This window comes from Panthera pardus, unplaced genomic scaffold (assembly GCF_024362965.1).
Source record: "Panthera pardus isolate Hobbes unplaced genomic scaffold, ASM2436296v1 HiC_scaffold_8, whole genome shotgun sequence".
NCBI classification, from domain to species: Eukaryota; Metazoa; Chordata; class Mammalia; order Carnivora; family Felidae; genus Panthera; species Panthera pardus.
In genome coordinates this window covers 58847852-58864522 of record NW_026527013.1, presented here as the reverse complement: position 1 = coordinate 58864522, position 16671 = coordinate 58847852, and the positions used below count along the sequence as shown (strand labels likewise).

Here is a 16671-nt window from a genome sequence, read left to right as displayed (position 1 = left end):
TACCAAAAATTCCACTTTTTGGGTATCCATACTACAGAAATTTGCTTTCGAGTATGTCAAGATATGTGGGAGGATGTTTATTGCCCCACACTGTAATTTTTTTTTTTAAGAGAAAATGTTGTTTTTAGTATATAAGGCTGTGGATCCTTACACCTGTTTTAATTCATAACTGTAATTTCCAGTATGAATTACAGGTATCCCCTTGCTTTTGGAAAGTTGGTGTTAACACCACATTGTTTTTACAGAAGACCCACATTAGGACCTTTTTTCTCTAGCTGAAAGAAATCTGAAAAGGATTTATGCTTTTACAAAAAAAAAAAAAAAAGGTGCAAAGCGGGGTGCCTGGGTGGCTCAGTCGGTTAAGTGTCCGACTTCGGCTCAGGTCATGATCTCACAGTTTGTGGGTTTGAGCCCCTCGTCGGGCTCTGTGCTGACAGCTTGGAGCCTGGAGCCGACTTCAGATTCTGTGTCTCCCTCTCTCTCTGCCCCTCCCTTGTTCATGCTCTCTCTCTTTCTTTCAAGAATAAACAAACTTTTTTTTTTTTTTAAGGTGCAATGCAAAAATAGCGTTCAGAGTCTGTGGTTATAGAGGCAGCACACATCCTGGGCACCAAGCCCCTTCCCCAGGAACTACACTCAGCATATCAGCATCCAGCCTCTACAGCGTTGAGCTGTGTCTCTGAGTATCCGTGCTTTGCCTAGATTTATTTTTTGCATCCATTAGCAAGATGTGTCCTAAGGTATCAGAAAAGCCTAAGAGAGGTTATTTTCAGGGTCTGGGAATACTCAAAAGCTTTTCCATATAAATGAACGGTAATTGCTTCTTCACTTTACCCATTTTGCTTCACATGAGTCTTCATGAGTACACTCCACTTTTGGATACTGGGGGAGACCTACCACATCGAGGACATAATGGTGAGGGAAAACTGAGTTAACCCACATCTCTCCACAGGTACGTAATTGGAGACATGCATTTCTGGTCACCTCACGTATGGATAAAAAGACTCAACATTATAAAAGTGTGCTTTTCTGAAACTAGTTGTTCGGGAAGCCCACTTCTACTCAAAATACCAGCAGTGGTATTCGCTTGACAAAATGGTTTGGGGTGGGATACTTTTTAAAAAGTATTAACAGATGTTTACGTTCCCTGCAATGTATTTTATTGTCATTGTCATCATTATTTGCCATCTCATATCTCCTCTCCCTTTCTTCCTAAAGACACACCCTGATATTATTTGGAATAACAATGAATGTTTCATTTCCCCTCCTCCTTGCAACCAGACGTGACCATGTAAGAAAGTTCAGGCTGATGACATGTAAGGCAAAGAGGTTGGGCTGGGCTCCCAGGAAGGCTGATTTAAGGCGGTGGACTCAGGGGTTGCTTTTTTGTTTCTTTCTCGTTTCCAATTCTTAAAACTAGGCCCTCCTGCCGCCATTTTGGATTGTGAGGTAATTATGTGCCCGGAAGCCACCCACTGCAATGGAAGAGATTTAAGACCCTGAAGCTGCCTATAAGATCTGGATGGCATAGCTCCCAGCTTCTTCCATGTGAGAGATAAATAAACTTCTGTGTTTGTTTCAGCCAGTGTTACGAGCCTCTAAATCTGATCCCAGTTCTTACCCTAGTTGTTCTCCCAACGTCCTGGAGCCCTTGATAGCTTGCCACACTCAGTCTATGGGTGGGGCAGGAGTGCTTCGTGATTCCAAGTACAAAAATAATGAGATGGCTCTCTGCTGCTTGCTGTGCAATTTTTGTTAACTTTCAAAATACATTCTTGAGATCTGTAGTTGAGAAAAATTTTGAGTCCTACAATACTGATTTTTGATGATCAAAGTCCAGAGCCCCAAAGCATTCTGGAGAGAAAGTTTTGCTACAAAGAGGCATCAAAGCATCTGGACCACTTTCCCCACCCTGCCAGACAAGGTGAGATCCTGGGAGCTGGAGGGGGAGGGCAGAGTTGGGGGGGGAGGGGGGGGCGTGGGAGGGTTACATTTGGGTGGGACTTGCTCATTCATGGTCAGCGGTGGATGGAGGTGGGAGGCAAAGGACCCATCAGAGAAAAACAGGAAGTGAATCATGAGCTAGCATTCTCGCCATCTTTAAGCAGAGAGTGGAGTGGAAATGGTCTCGGGGACATCTTGGCAAGGGGACTGAAGGTGAGTGTAAGTGGGATTCCCCATCTGCCTGAGGGAAGAGGGGCATCCTCTATGCAGACTTGAACCATCTAAACCAGCATCAGGTAGCTCAGTGACATGAGTAAGCAGGAGAAAGGTTCCAGAGCAGGGGGTCCAGATGGCCAGGTCTCCCAGTGTCCCTTACTTACAGCATTGATACCAGGCTTTTGAAAAATGCACTTCCAGATCTTGAAAGATGTCCTTGTCAGATGACTTTCAGGTGCAAAACATGCTTTTTGATGCCTTGTTTAACATGAAAGTGCAGAGACGCATATCCCCTGGTGATAGCAGCAAGTAGATTTTAATACATTTATAACATATATTTATTTTATATTATATTATATATTATATATTATATATTATATATTATATATTATGTATTAATATTATAAATATATTTAATATAGAGAGACCAGTGGTCTTCATGTTTTAGGATAAACATCCCATTAATAAAAGCATAGAGACTGGGGGTGGTCCTGAAATGACCAAGAAAACAATTTCTGAGTTGCTACAAGGGGGCCAGCTGCTATGGCCAATGTGACCTTGAGGGTGGCGTGGTGCAGAGCCCACGGTAGGAACCAGAGGAACAGCCCGGGGGCTGGGGCAAATACCTGCAGGACATATGAAAAATATCACTATTTCTAATATATAAGAAGTTCCTACGAAGGGATAAGATAAAGATTTAAAACCTGCTAGAAAATTGCACAAAGGCTATCTACTGGCTATTAACAGAGAAAGAAATAAAAACGGCCAATAGATACAGAAAAGGTACTAAACCTTACTAGCAGTCAAGACAATTCAAATTAGAACAATAATGACATATTTTTATTCAAGAGATTGGCAAAAATTATAGAGTGCCGGCATTGATTTCTGGGAAGACTGTGGGGAAATTGATGCCCTCATATACTGCTGGTGGGAAGTGACATTGATACAGCCTAATTTGAATGCAATTTCTTAATATCTATTAAAATAACATATGGCCGTTTGACATAGGAATCTCACTTCGCAAATTTATTTTACTAAATGAGAAGAACAGATCCTTAAGACCCCGTGTGCAACACATTCAGCCAAACATCTCAGTGGTAGAAACAGCCTGGAATGGGAGCCATCAGCGGAGAGTCCTTGTGTAACCTCAAGTGCATGCATTTTGTGGAGAGATACCCAGCTACTGGGGACGTAGTGACACATGGGTTGACCAGAAGCTGTTCCAGGGTGAACGCTGGCATATAGGAGACGTCCCAATGGCAAGGCAAGAGGCGGGTCCCACCATGGACGGGCTCGTGGTGGTCTGGACAGTGCTTCCATAGCAAGGCACCTCTGCCCGCTTCAGATGGAGAATGGGGTCCAGCGAGGTGCCAGCCCCAGCCTCCTCCCTCCCCCCCATCTGCCACACTATTTGGACTCTTTAATCACTTCCGTGAGACCCCCGGAAGGATAGCACATCCCATTTCTGTAAAGTCAAACCACAACCAAGGCTTTTTTTTTTTTTAATCTTTATTTTTAAGAGACAGAGAGACAGAGTGTGAGCAGGGGAGAGGCAGATAAAGAGGGAGACACATAAAACAATTGTACTACAATAAAAGCCAAAGAGAAGGGTTTATTTAAGAGGATGGTTGAGTACACAAGAAAAAAAATCGCTCATGGGAAAAATTCTCTTCGTTTTCCTTGGACATTTTCTCCTACAAATGAGTCTTAAAATCAACCCGTCAAAGCCTACTTCATAAAATGCAAAATCCAATTCATAATAAACCTTTTATCAAACTCTGAGCGGATAGGAATGATCTCAACTTGATCAAGCATATCTATGAGAAACCTACAGGAAATGTCCTGCTTAATGGTAAAACATTTAAAATATTCCCACTGAAGCCAGCAACACACAGGAGGCTGCCATCAAGTTACTTATTTCTTATTTAGCATTTGAGATGTGTCATGCTTTCTCCTTGTTTCTATTAACCCCCCTTTGCCTTTTGTTTGATTCACCAAATTTTCTTTGACCCACTTCTTTTCCCTCTGTCTGTTGGAAAGTTTGCACTGCGGTTCAGTTCATTTAGTGCTTACCCATGGGTACACAGACTTTACAATGTTTCGAGTTCCATTGCTTCTTCATACTCAGCATCTGTAACGTCTCCAGAAACCAGACAAGAATTATAGTACTTTTTAGCTCCTCCTGGACTCCCCCACCCTCCAAATTTCTATGCCAATGTCATCTGGAATTTTAATGTCAGGTTATTCTTCTCTCTTCCAGAATCATAGGAAGAGGGGCACTGGGTGGCTCAGTTGGTTGAGCGTCCGACTCCGGCTCAAGTCACGATCTCACAGTTCGTGAGTTCGAGACCCATGTCAGGCTCTGTGCTGAAGGCTCAGAGCCTGGAGCCTTGCTTCAGATTCTGTGACTGCCTCTCTCTCTGCCCCTCCCCTGCTCACGCTCTGTCCCTGTCTCAAAAATAAATAAACATTAAAAAAAAAAAAAACTAAAAAAAAATGAATACAGTTTACTAGTTTCCCTGCTTACTGGTCCTTCTTGCACCCCCACATCTTCCTCTTATTTTCTTCTTGTTTGTTGTTGTTGTTGTTGTTTAGATTTTTGATTTTTTTTTTTTTAATCCTGGCTGAAAACCATCTGTGCTTTCGCTGCAGGTAACTAAAAACTCAGCTCGAACTCGCTTTACGAGTTCGGGGACAATCAAGTTCAGAGAGTGCTCCTGCTTTGGGTCCAGTGTCCTTAGCGTTCAGGCTCATTATGTCATGTCCCCACCCCTCCTCCCATTGCCCCTCCCACCCTTCCTGAGGGGGTGAATTGGCCACAGGAATTCCAGAACCTCCTGTCCATGCACCTGAGCTCGAGTGCACCTCTGACTGGCTTTAGAACTCGAGACTCAGTTATTGCCTCTCCGTGCTTTGAGGACACCTCCCTGTTGTTTTCGGAGTCCCTGGTGCTGCCAAAGGAAGTGTGACGTCAGACTCCCTCTGCCTTCCTTGGAGGTCTCGTCTCCCAGACGGTTTGGGGGACTCTGCCTCCGCCACACCTCGTCCAAGTGCATGTGATTGCTGCATCCTGCTCAGGATTCAAGTCTTTCTTCAGCTGGGGAAGTTAGCCAGACAACACGTATATTGCTATCGTCCAGATGTTCTGTTCTCCTTGGTAGAACCCCGGTGTTGGACGCCCCTACTTCAGAAGCTACTGTCGGTGTGAGATAGCTTTCAAACCCTCCACCTTTCTCTGGCCACATCCTGGGGGCTCCCTCCGCCTGAACACCGAGCTTACTGATTTGTGCCTCAGTCCTGTCCCTTCCGCGATTCAAATCACATAATTCTGTATTCCAACAAAATTCGTCTCAAGCGTCTCTATCTAATTGGCTTTTTATGTGAAGTACATGTTATTGTGTCAGAGATATCCTATCACCCCATATCTCTCTGAGGATATTAATTATACTCTTTAAAATCCTTTTTCTGAATGTCCTATTGCTTATTTCCTTGGTGTAACTTCTCCTTTTTTTTTCTTTTGTTCCTTCACCGTGTCCGCTTTTCTAATTTTTAAAAAAATTTTTTTAACGTTTATTTATTTTTGAGAAATACAGAGAGATAGAGAGTGAGTGGGGGAGAAGCAGAGAGGGGGGAGACACAGAATCCGAAGCAGGCACCAGGCTCGGAGCTGTCAGCACAGAGCCCGACGCGGGGCTCGAACTCACGAACCGTGATATCATGACCTGAGCCAGAGTCAGATGCCTAACTGATTGAGCTACCCAGGCGCCCCCGTGTCCACTTTTCTAAAACATTTAGCAGTTCTACATCTCAGGATTGAAAAAAAAAAAAAGCTAGCTGTGAACGCATAGACTGAATGTGTCTTCCCAAAATTCACGTTGAAATCCTAACCCCTAGGTGTGATGGTATTAAGAGGTTGAGAGCTCCTGTGAATGGGATTAGTGCCCTTATAAAAGGGATCCCAGAGAGTTCCCTCACTCTTCCAGCCATGTGAGGACACAAGACAGCTATCTATAAACTAGAAAGTGAGCTCTCACAAAGAATCTGCTGGCGATCCTGGACTTCCAGCCTCCAGAGCTGGGAGATATAAATGTCTGTTGTTTATAAACCACCCAGACTGTGCTATTTATTATAGCAGTCCGAACAGACTGAGACAGAAGAGGACAAGAGGAGATTGCGGATTTATTTCAGTAAGCACTGAGGGACTAAATTCATACACATCTTTGATAAAACAAAAGGAGGAGACAACAGGGGGGCAGGCGTGTGACCCTGCCAGGATCCTGGGAGGAAACTTACAGGTGCAGTCTGGACAACATAAGGCAGGGGGAGGGCTGAGTGGGGACAGATGGGGACTTGGCTGGCCTGGGAATAACACCCAGCTCAGACAGACTCTGGTGGCAAGTGACGGAGGTCACTGCGCAATGTGGGTAAAAAATTCTGGGACCCCATACACAAAGGTACCAGAGGGGGTCTGCGTGAAGAACAAAGTTGAGCCCTCCAAGGGTCTGAACCCCAAGCAGGGATAGACGCCAGAAGTTGGGGCATCGGTGAGGACCCAATACCCAGACGCATCGGGCAGCGCCTGGACTCCCGCCCCAGGCTGTGCTGTAAGTCGCACCATCGCTGCCCCAGTAGAAGGGAGGGATGGGGTCTGCATGGCTTCTGATTCCACGTGGTGTCTGGGCTCATCGCGGCGGTCTGACTCCACACGCAGACCTGGTCTCAGCATGCGTCTCGGCCTCCCTTGGAGGCCAGGGTCTCGGTGAAGGTCTGTTCCCCTTCCTTCACGATGGCCTTGGTCTCTGTCTCCGAGGTCAGGTGTGAAAGCCGGGGTCACACATCTCATAGGTTTCACCACAGCAAAGGGTTTCGAGGGCTGGCCTGGCTTCACGGGGCCATCTGCTTTCACGATGCCTCCGGCTTCCATCCCAGAGCAGTCTGGCTCCTGAGAATGCACACCTGAAGCAAAGTAGAGAAGCAGAAAGTGGGAAGAAGAAATCAGAGCTTCTTGAGGAAGCTTTGGGGGCAGGATAATGGGGGGGAGGTTATGAGGTGGTCCAGGAGACCCCCAAATGCCAAGGACTTGTTATGTGTGGCACTCTCACTGGTCATTTCTTTTTATGAAAATTTTTAATTATTTTTTAAGTGTTTATTTATTTGAGAGAGAGAGAGAGAGAGAGAGCAAGTGGGGAAGGGGCAGAGAGAGAGAGAGACACAGAATCTGAAGCAGGGTCCAGGTTCTGAACTGTCAGCACAGAGCCCGACATGGGGCTCGAACTCACGAACCTTGAGATCATGACCTGAGCCGAAGTTGGACACTTAACTGACTGAGCCACCCAGGTGCCCCCCGACTGGCCATTTCACTTGGCCTCCCCACCACTTATCCAGCTAAATAATCACCATCCCCATTTTCCTGATGGGTAAGCTTATTCTAGATTCACTTTGAATTCACTAGATTCTATTTGAATCAGAGTGACAGTCCCTGCCCTCACCTGGCTTAAATTTCAATAGAAGAGACAGACACAACACAGCAACAAAAAAATATAATGTCACCAATGGGTGACAAGTTGGAAAGTAAAGGTGTTAGGGTATTACGAGGAAGGTGGTTTTGAATCCAAAGGGCCTGGAATTCTATCTTAACTGACCTGTGATGAGCTTCAGTTTTCTTTTTCATGAATTGACATGGTGATACACCGACCCCTGGGGTGTTACAAAGCCTTGGTTTCTAAGAGCAAATGCTTAGATTAGTGTCATCCTAACTTGTCCTTGGGGGCAGGAGGCCCAGAAAGTCTGGCTGGAGGAGTCAACATAAACCTGTAAGCCAGGACCTTCTCAGGAATGAGCGGGATTTAGCAAGGCAAGGGCTGAGTAGGGAGGGAGGATTCCCAGGGGGATGGAGACTGGGAGCAGGCTTCTAGAATGGAAAGAAGACTGGACTAGCTGGAGGATAGCACGGCAGGAGGGAGAAGTTCATAAAGACCCCTTGAAGCTAAGCCAAGTTTCAGTTGATCCTAAGATCAAAGGAGAACCATTGAAAGATTTTAAGGAAGGGAGCAAGTTACCATGTTTGGACTCCAGAAAGTGAAGTGTGGACAGAGAAAAGAAGGGGGAGTGCCTAGAGGCAGGAAGGCTGGGAAGAGGTAAGGGAAAGACAGCAGGACCACAGGGATCCCCTGAAGACAGGCTGGATGAAAGGGGGCATCTGGGGCCCCCACTGATGCTGTTTGTCTGCAGGGCACTCTCCTGACCATTTGTTAAACACACCCCCACCGCCATGTGCCTTCCGCCACAGAGAGAGCCAGGAGGCTGTTTCCCCAAGGTAGGGCTCAAGGGAGAAGGTGCAGGTTTGTGTCACCCGAGTGGCAATGTGAGAACACAGATGTGAGTCTGAGGCTCCACGCGGGCCTCAGCTGGAGCTGGATTTGAATCATCTACGCAGAGTTGGTCATCACTGCCATGGGAGCTGATGGGATTGGTACGAGAGAATGAAGGAGCAGAGAGCGCCTCTGATAGAACCCTGAAGTCCGCTGCTGACCTCTAAGGGAAGGGTAGAGACATAGCACATTTCAGGGCCACTGGTGCAGAGGGAAACTGGGAGGGTTTACCCAGATCCAAGATGGAGGGAACAGATCAGGGAGGGATGAGCTGCCCACAGTGTTGGCGACGTGGGACAGAGCAGGCCTGCTTTGGGGCCACTTCTGTTGGCCCCCCGGACTCAGTGAGAACAGCATGAGGACAGTGGCAGAGGCCATATTCCACAGCAGCGTGGTAGGGAAGATGGCAGGTGAGTGATGACGGTAAGCAGGAGACAGCAAATGTGGGGCTTTTCCTAGGGGTCGTTGAGTCATGGTTGGGGGGCAGTCCTGGGACACAAGAACCCAACAATAGAGAACACCAGGCATAAAGAATGGCTCCAAGAGACCCATGCTATGGAACAAATTGAGAGCATTTCAACATAACGCCTTCTTTCTCTACAATCATCATCCAAAAATTAAAAAAAGCCAGGATCAGATCCTCTCATGGGTGAATTTTTTTCCAGTTCTCGGCTACCAAAGCTCAAACTCATAATAATACCTTAAATCAATCTCAGAATGGTCAGGGTCCCCACAGCACGAGGTGGGGAGTTGCAGGCTCTGAGACACGGCCATAGCCCTGTTGCTAGTTCCTTTGACCCCATCTTCTCTGCACTCAGGGGCTGGCATAAACAGAAAGAAAGGGACACTATAGGAGAGTTCTGGAACTAAGGACAGGTATAATAGTTAAAAAACATTTGAATTTGGGGGTTTTGAGTTTCAGAAATCAGAGTCCTGGGAGATTCAGGCATATCAAGCTTTATTCAACACTTAAATGACTCATGTGGTCCTGCAGAGCCATTTACATCTGCTGTCCCAAACTCAGGCTCAGAGCTCAATGTGACTCCAGAAGCAACCAAGAATGTCCTGGGTGAGCTGGCAGGGGGCTTGCCAATAGGACCTAGAGGTCTCAGAGAGATCTGCATGGACTTAATGGCCAGACACCAGTAGGAACAGAAGCAAGGGGTAGCTTCCAGACCAGAAGCAAGGACCAGAGCATGTTTCCCTGTGTTGACCTAGATTTAACCCCAGCAGAAGTGGGGGCAGAGGGGAGGGAGGTGTGAGATCATTCATTGACCAAAGAAAGTCTGAAATGATAAAGCCCCCTAATTCAGGAACACTAAAAAATCAATAAGATAAACAACCAAACAGAGGAAAATAGCAGAAAGCAATCACAGGCCATCCATAAAAGGGAAAAAGCAAATGGTCCCTATACACATAGGATGCTAAACCTCACTTACAAGGAAGCCATCCAAATTAAAGGAAAAGTTGTACCATTGCTATGCATCTATCAGACTGGTAAAGATGACAAGATTTAGGACACTCAGTGTATGGACAGAAATGTTACGGTGAACAATTTCACAATAGCTATAAAATTTTAATGCCCTCCAGAAAGAGAACATGATGGAGGTACTTGGTTTATCATAGATCATGAAGCAGCATCCAGCTATAGGAATGAAGACAGTGTGATGTTCAAAGAGAGATAAATGACTGAGCGATAGAATGGAACAGACAGCCCAGACTGGATCCACATCTATGGAGATTTAGCTGATGACAGAGCTGGCACTGAAGAGCATCTAAAGACTCTTCCCTGAGAAGCCTGTGAAGTCTAAGAGAAAAACAAACAAACAAAAAACAAAAACCAAGAAACCGGCACGTTGGGGTTCCCCAATTCGGCAGGCCAGCCACATAAATTCTGCAGACCCCACAGTCAACAGGCCCCATTCATTGGCTCAGAGCGACCATTCAGCTTCTCAGCATCCCTTTTTCAATATGCGCAGCCAACAAGGGGACATCAAACATCAGAAGAAAGACTAACGTGAGACAGGAAACTAATAATCAAACAGAAAGAAAGCAACTTGCAGGAAGTAGCTTATGCCATAGGTGAAAGTTTCAAAAAAACATATCATTAATATCTTTCGAGAGAGAAGAGAAGAAATGATGCCCATGGATCAATTACAAGATACTTTTATTTTTTAATGTTTATTTATTTATTTATTTTGATAGAGAGAGAGAAAGAGAGAGAGAGGAAGACAGAGAGAGAGAGCATGAGCAAGGGAGGAGAAGAGGAAGAGAGAACCCCAAGCTGGCTCAATGACGTCAGCACAGAGCCCAACATGGGGCTCCATCCCATGGGCTGTGAGATCACAACCTGAGCTGAAATCAAGAGTCAGATGCTCAACCAACTGAGCCACCCAGGTGCCCCAATTACAAGACACTTTTAAAAGGAACATTCAGAAAAGCAAACAAACAAAAAGACCCATTCGAAATTAAAATTATGAGAGCAGAAATTAAAATCTCCATGGAGGGGATCTCACAACTGTGAGATTGGGCTCCTCACTGGGCTTGGAGGCTGCTTAAGATTATCTCTGTCCCTCTGCCCCTCCCCCACTCACACGTGTGTGTGTGTGTGTGTGTGTGTGTGTGTGTGTGTGTGTGTGTTCACTCTCTCAAAAATAAATAAAAATAAAATAAAGTAAAATAAAATAAAATAAAGTAAAATAAAATAAAGTAAAATAAAATAAAATAAAATAAAATAAAATCTCCGTGGATATTTTGAAAGACAAAGTTGAGGAAATGTCCCAGAAAAAATCACAAAAATAAAAAATAAGGGGGATAAAATATAAGAAAATTAGAAGCATAGTATTACCAAAGCTAATTATCAAAAAATTTTTTGAGTTATGAAGACAAAGAGAAGATTCTAAAAACTTCCAGAGAGAGAAGCAGAGAGAAAGAGAGATAGAAGGAAGAACTGTCTTCAAAATTCTGAGGGAAAAGGATTTCCCACCTAAAATTCAATACCCAACCAAACTATCATGAATCAAGAAGGGTAGAAAAAAGACACTTTTAAATATGCAAGGTCTCAAATAATTTTTTTGGATGCATGTTTCCCCAGGAATGCTACTAGAAGGTTTGCTCCACCAAACAAACAAAAAACAACAACAAAAAAACAAAAATAAACAAACAAACAAACAAAAAAAAAAAACCAAAACAAGACAGACTAAGAGGGTATAAAATTCCAAAGTGGGGAAGAATTCCCCAGATGATGGTCAAGGGAGATCCTAGGATGGCAGCCTGAAGTTGGCTGAGAGCAGCCAGTCTAGGCTGGAGCAGGTTAAAAGGGTGTGGCAGTAATGCCACCAGAAGGTGAAATTGATAAGACGCTCTATTGAGTTTGAATTTAAACAACTGAGGGGGGCACCTGGGTGGCTCAGTCGGTTGAGCGTCCGACTTTGGCTCAGGTCATGATCTCGCGGTCTGTGGGTTCCAGCCCCGGGTCAGGCTCTGTGCTGACAGCTCAGAGCCTGGAGCCTGTTTCAGATTCTTTGTCTCCCTCTGTCTCTGACCCTCCCCTGTTCATGCTCTCTCTCTCTCTGTCTCAAAAATAAATAAACGTTAAAAAAAAAAATTAAAAACAACTGAGGAAGAGTGAGAATGGATTAGTGGTCAATTGGCAGATAAAAGCCCAAGTATTAGGTTTTGGAAAATTCAAGTTGCACCAAAGGAGAAAGTGGTCCTGGTCGACTAGATGGTCCCATTTTGAATAGTGACATTCTGCGGGGAGGTGGGGGCCTGAAGGTGTGTGGGGGGGGGCGGGGCGAGTGCGGCTATCGGTGAGGATGGTGGGAATGCAGGAACTACAGCTAATTCCTCCTCTCCCACAGAGGGAAGACCATAAATAAAGTCTAAAATGGAAAACCGAGTTAGTAATAGTGTAAACATGGTATTTAGAGAACAGAAAGTGATGTTGAAAGAAACCAAACAGATGAAAACGGTTGTCTCTAAAGTGTGAGAAGTTGAGAAGTAGCAGGGGCTGCTGCTTTTCATAATGTGCCTTATTGGGATCTCTGAGTTACATAAGTAAATACCAAAAGTAAAATAAAAACCAGGAAAAGGTTAGAAAGCAAGTAACTGAGGGTGCCTGGGGGGCACGGTGGGTAAAGCCTCTGACTCGATTTTGGCTTGGGTCATGATCTCACCATTGGTAGAATCGAGCCCCGCATTGAGGTCTTTGCTGGAGCCTATTTGGGATTCTCTGTGTCTTTCTGTCCCTCCTCTCTCCCCCCACCCCCCTACTCTCTGAAAATAAATAAATAAACTTTAAAAAGAAAAAGAGGGCACCGGACACATACCTGACCTCCTGCTGTTGAACTCTTCGAAGCTGGCTCTGGAAACCTGGAGAGCAGGACACCCTTTCAGGAAGAGAGGTCCAAGGGGTTGAGGGTCCAGAAGTGTCCACAGATCAGGACTGTAGCTCAGACCTTAGCCGTCGGACGTCCTTCCTACAAGCCTCCAAGAAGTCTACTGAGCCTTGGGCTTCCCAGTCCCCTTATATAGGACGGTGGGTGTTACCCTGGCACACGATTGGATAGAAGTGGGTGGTAGGTGGAGCCAAGGTGGGCAGGGCTTGCTTGACTTGGGAGGAGTTTATTGGACTAGAGTTTTCCATTGGCCAAATGGGCCCGCCATGACTCAATCATTCATAGATGGGTACGCCCCATCGACTGATCTAATCGTTACAGGAAAAAAAATGCGTAGTTAATGTTGTGTTAAGTGCCAGTGAAAGGGAGATGTCACGAGAGCGATTAATAAAATCGGATTAGGTCTGGGGCCGGGCGTCAAAGAGAAGGATATCTGGGCTGAAATTGGAAGGGTTGGTAGGTAGGCACCAACCCGGTTGGGTAGAGCAGGGCGCAGAGGACAGGTGAGGAAGAGCCCCTCAGAGGTAGAAGGGAGCCCAGTTCTTTCCAGGAATGGAGAGGAGGCTGGCTCAGACTGAGGGGGTGGAGGGAGATGAAGTGGGCAGACCACCCAGGTACTGCTCTTGTTCTAAGGTCAACAGAAAACCACAGGGGGGTTTTCGGCAGAGGGAGATGCTGGTGATGAGATTAACATTTCATAAGAGATCACCCTGGCCGTGAAATGGAGAGCGATTTGAAAGTGCCGAGATTAAAACATGAGGGGCAAGGAGGCCACTGCAGCCCTCTGTGTTGAGATAGTGTCTTATTAGACTAGGGCGGTGGGCAGTGGAGAAGGGAAACGGTTAGAGAGAAATTTACAGGCAAGAACCAAAGCCGTGCTGGTCTGGACACACCCTGGAGGGGGAGGGGACCGCCAAGTTTGTAGGGCCGCTTATTAAGACAGAGGATGTGCCAGGAACCTTGCCTAGTGGGAGGATTATAAACTTGGTTCACACACGCTGGGTCAAAGGGGCTTTTCTTTTTAAGTTTTTTTATTTTGAGAGAGAGCGAGTGGGGGAGAGGCAGAGAGAGACAGAGGGAGAGAGAGAGAGACAGAGAGAATCTCAAGTCGTCTCCACACTCAACGTGGAGCCCAACTTGGGGCTCTATCCCACGAGCCTGGGATCATGACCTGAGCCAAAATCCAGAGTCAGCCTTTCAACCAACTGAGCCACCCAGGTGCCCCTACCAATTTTATTTTTGAGTTGACTTTCTATCATTGAGTTGTAATAATTCTCTGTGACTTACGGATACAAGTCCTTGGTGGATACATGTATTGTGAATGTATTTTCCCAGTCTGCGGCGTGCCTTTTCATTGTCTTAACGGGTGTCTATCAACGAACAGAAATTTTTAATTTTAATGAGGCCCAATGTCTCAGGTGGAGATTTCCAGGGAACCAAATCTGAAAGGGAAATCAGAGCTAAGGAGGTTGATGAGGGGTGCGTTTTAGGGGCAGAGGGGCAGGAAGCAGGACAGGGCGATCTCAATGTTATGCTTCCGCTGACCCGTAGGAGCCCACAGCCGTCTGTGAGGGCTGAGAGCCGGCTGCTGGGCGCCATCTAGCCGTTGGGCTCCTACACCCTCTATTTCTGAGCAAGTGTCTGGGTGGTAAATCACAGTGTCCACTGCATAAAATGTATCAATATTTTCTTGTGTAATTCATGTTTGTTTTTTATTTTTGGTGTCCCATCTAGATCTAGGGTCATGATCCAAGGTCATGACGAGTTTTTCCTGTATTTTCTTCTAGAAGGTTTTATAGTTTTAGCTTTTGCCTGTAGGTCAATGACCCACTTGTGGTCATTTCTGTGCAGGGCGTGAGGTAAAGGGTAAATTTTGCACTTTTGCATACGAATATCTAGTGTGTTCCAGCACCATTGCTGAAATCGGTGGTGTCAGGGCGCCTGAATGGCTCAGTCGGTTAAGCATCCGATTTCAGCTGAGGTCATGACCTCATTGTTCCTGAGTTCGAGCCCAGCGTCAGGCTGTGCCCCTCCCCCACTCACGCTCTGTCTCTCTTTGTCTCTCAAAAATAAATAAACATTAAAAATTTTTTTTAAAGAAATCAATGCTTTTTTTTCTTTCATGAAACTGGATGAGAGTTTTAAATTTCATGTGGCGAATTAAGTTAAGGGAAAAAAAACAAACAAACCAAGAACCTTTCCCAACTATCAAAATAATGGGGTATGCTCAGGCAAATGAGTGGATGGAATAAATGAGAAACACATAACAGCTAACAACTATAATTAACATTTATTGCATGCTTGCTGTGTGCCAGGCATTGTTACCTACACTTCTCATATATTCATGCATTCAACCCTCTCAGAAACGTTAAAATGTAGGTGCTACTGTTATTCTTATCTTACAAATGAAGAAACTGAGGCACAGGACAATTAAGTAGCTTGTCTAGTGTGCATAGGTCAGGATTTGAACCTGACTCTCTTGTGTAAGAGCCCAACATCTTAACCTCTTTCTTCTGGTGCTGACATCTGTACGGGAAATTAATACCAAACCAAGATCATATTGTGATTTGATTAGAAAATGTGTGTATTAGTTTCCAATCGCTGCTGTAAGCAATTACTGTAAACATAGTCACTTAAAAATAACACAAATATATTGTCTTTGTGCTGTTGTGACATTTTATTTTATATGCTCACTGGCTCTCTATCAATCTGACCACTTTGGGTTTTGGTGCTTGGGTATCTTTGCCTGTCTGGTCTCCAGTTGGGGGAATGACCTTTTTTTCTATTGCTAATTCTGAGCATCTTTGAAATTTGCATAATGTGGCTTCACTCCAGCTTTTTTGTTGTTGTTGTTTTTTTAGGTCTGTAATTTGTTGGTTGTATTTAACTATAGAGTTCTGTTGTGATGTTTACTGTATTATAAAGCTCGTGGTTTATAAATCAATAAATGATGACTTGGAGGTTGGGAAAAAAACTCTGGGGACCAAAAGTCCAAAATAGGTCTCATTGAGCTAAAATCAAGGTGTCGATAGGGCTTCGTTCCTTCTGGAGCCTGTAGGGGACAATCTGTTTCCTTGCCTTTTCCAGCTTCTAGAAGCTGTCTGCCTTCCTTAGCTCATGGCCATACTCTCCATCTTCAAAGCCCACAGTGTAACAAAAATACTTTAGGGGTCCCCCATGATGATTAAGTGGGGAGCGAGTGAAATGAAGAGGAATTGGGGGATATGTGTCTTTTACCAGTTGCAAAAATACATATTTTCTTTTCCCATTTTTGAAAAATAATCTCATAGAAGGCTTTTTCTTTTCTTTTCTTTTTTTAAAATGTGTATTTATTTTTGAGAGAGACAGAGACAGAATGCAAGTGGGTTAGGGGCAGAGAGAGAGGGAGACACAGAAGCAGAAGCAGGCTCCAAGCTCCGAGCAATCAGCACAGAGCCCGACCCGGGGCTCGAACTCAAGAATCGTGAGATCATGACCTGAGCCGAAGTCGGACGCTCAACCGACTGAGCCACCCAGGCGCCCCCAAAGGCTTTTTCGTCTTTTATGACTTTTTTTGTGTACCGTTTTAAGAAAACTGTGTGTAGGGAAAGAGTAGACAGGACAGAAAAGTAGGTAGGAGACTGTGATGATTCCCCTACGTGCCCATCACCCAGCACTTATAGTTGCCAACACATGGCCAATCCAACTTCATCTCTACCCTGCTACTCCTCCGATGCTGGGTGACTTCAACGCCTGGGATT

General features: G+C 45.2%; 1 protein-coding gene across 1 annotated transcript; it reads right to left on the bottom strand.

The window, feature by feature from the left end:
* Positions 1-6568: 6568 nt before the first annotated feature.
* PRR20G (proline rich 20G) lies at positions 6569-14530 on the bottom strand. The gene is made up of 3 exons (XM_053896723.1): positions 14477-14530; positions 12863-12905; positions 6569-7116 (listed from the first exon to the last, which is right to left on the bottom strand). Exons 1-3 carry the CDS (start codon positions 14528-14530, stop codon positions 6569-6571), a joined length of 645 nt encoding a protein of 214 aa, XP_053752698.1.
* Positions 14531-16671: the final 2141 nt, after the last annotated feature.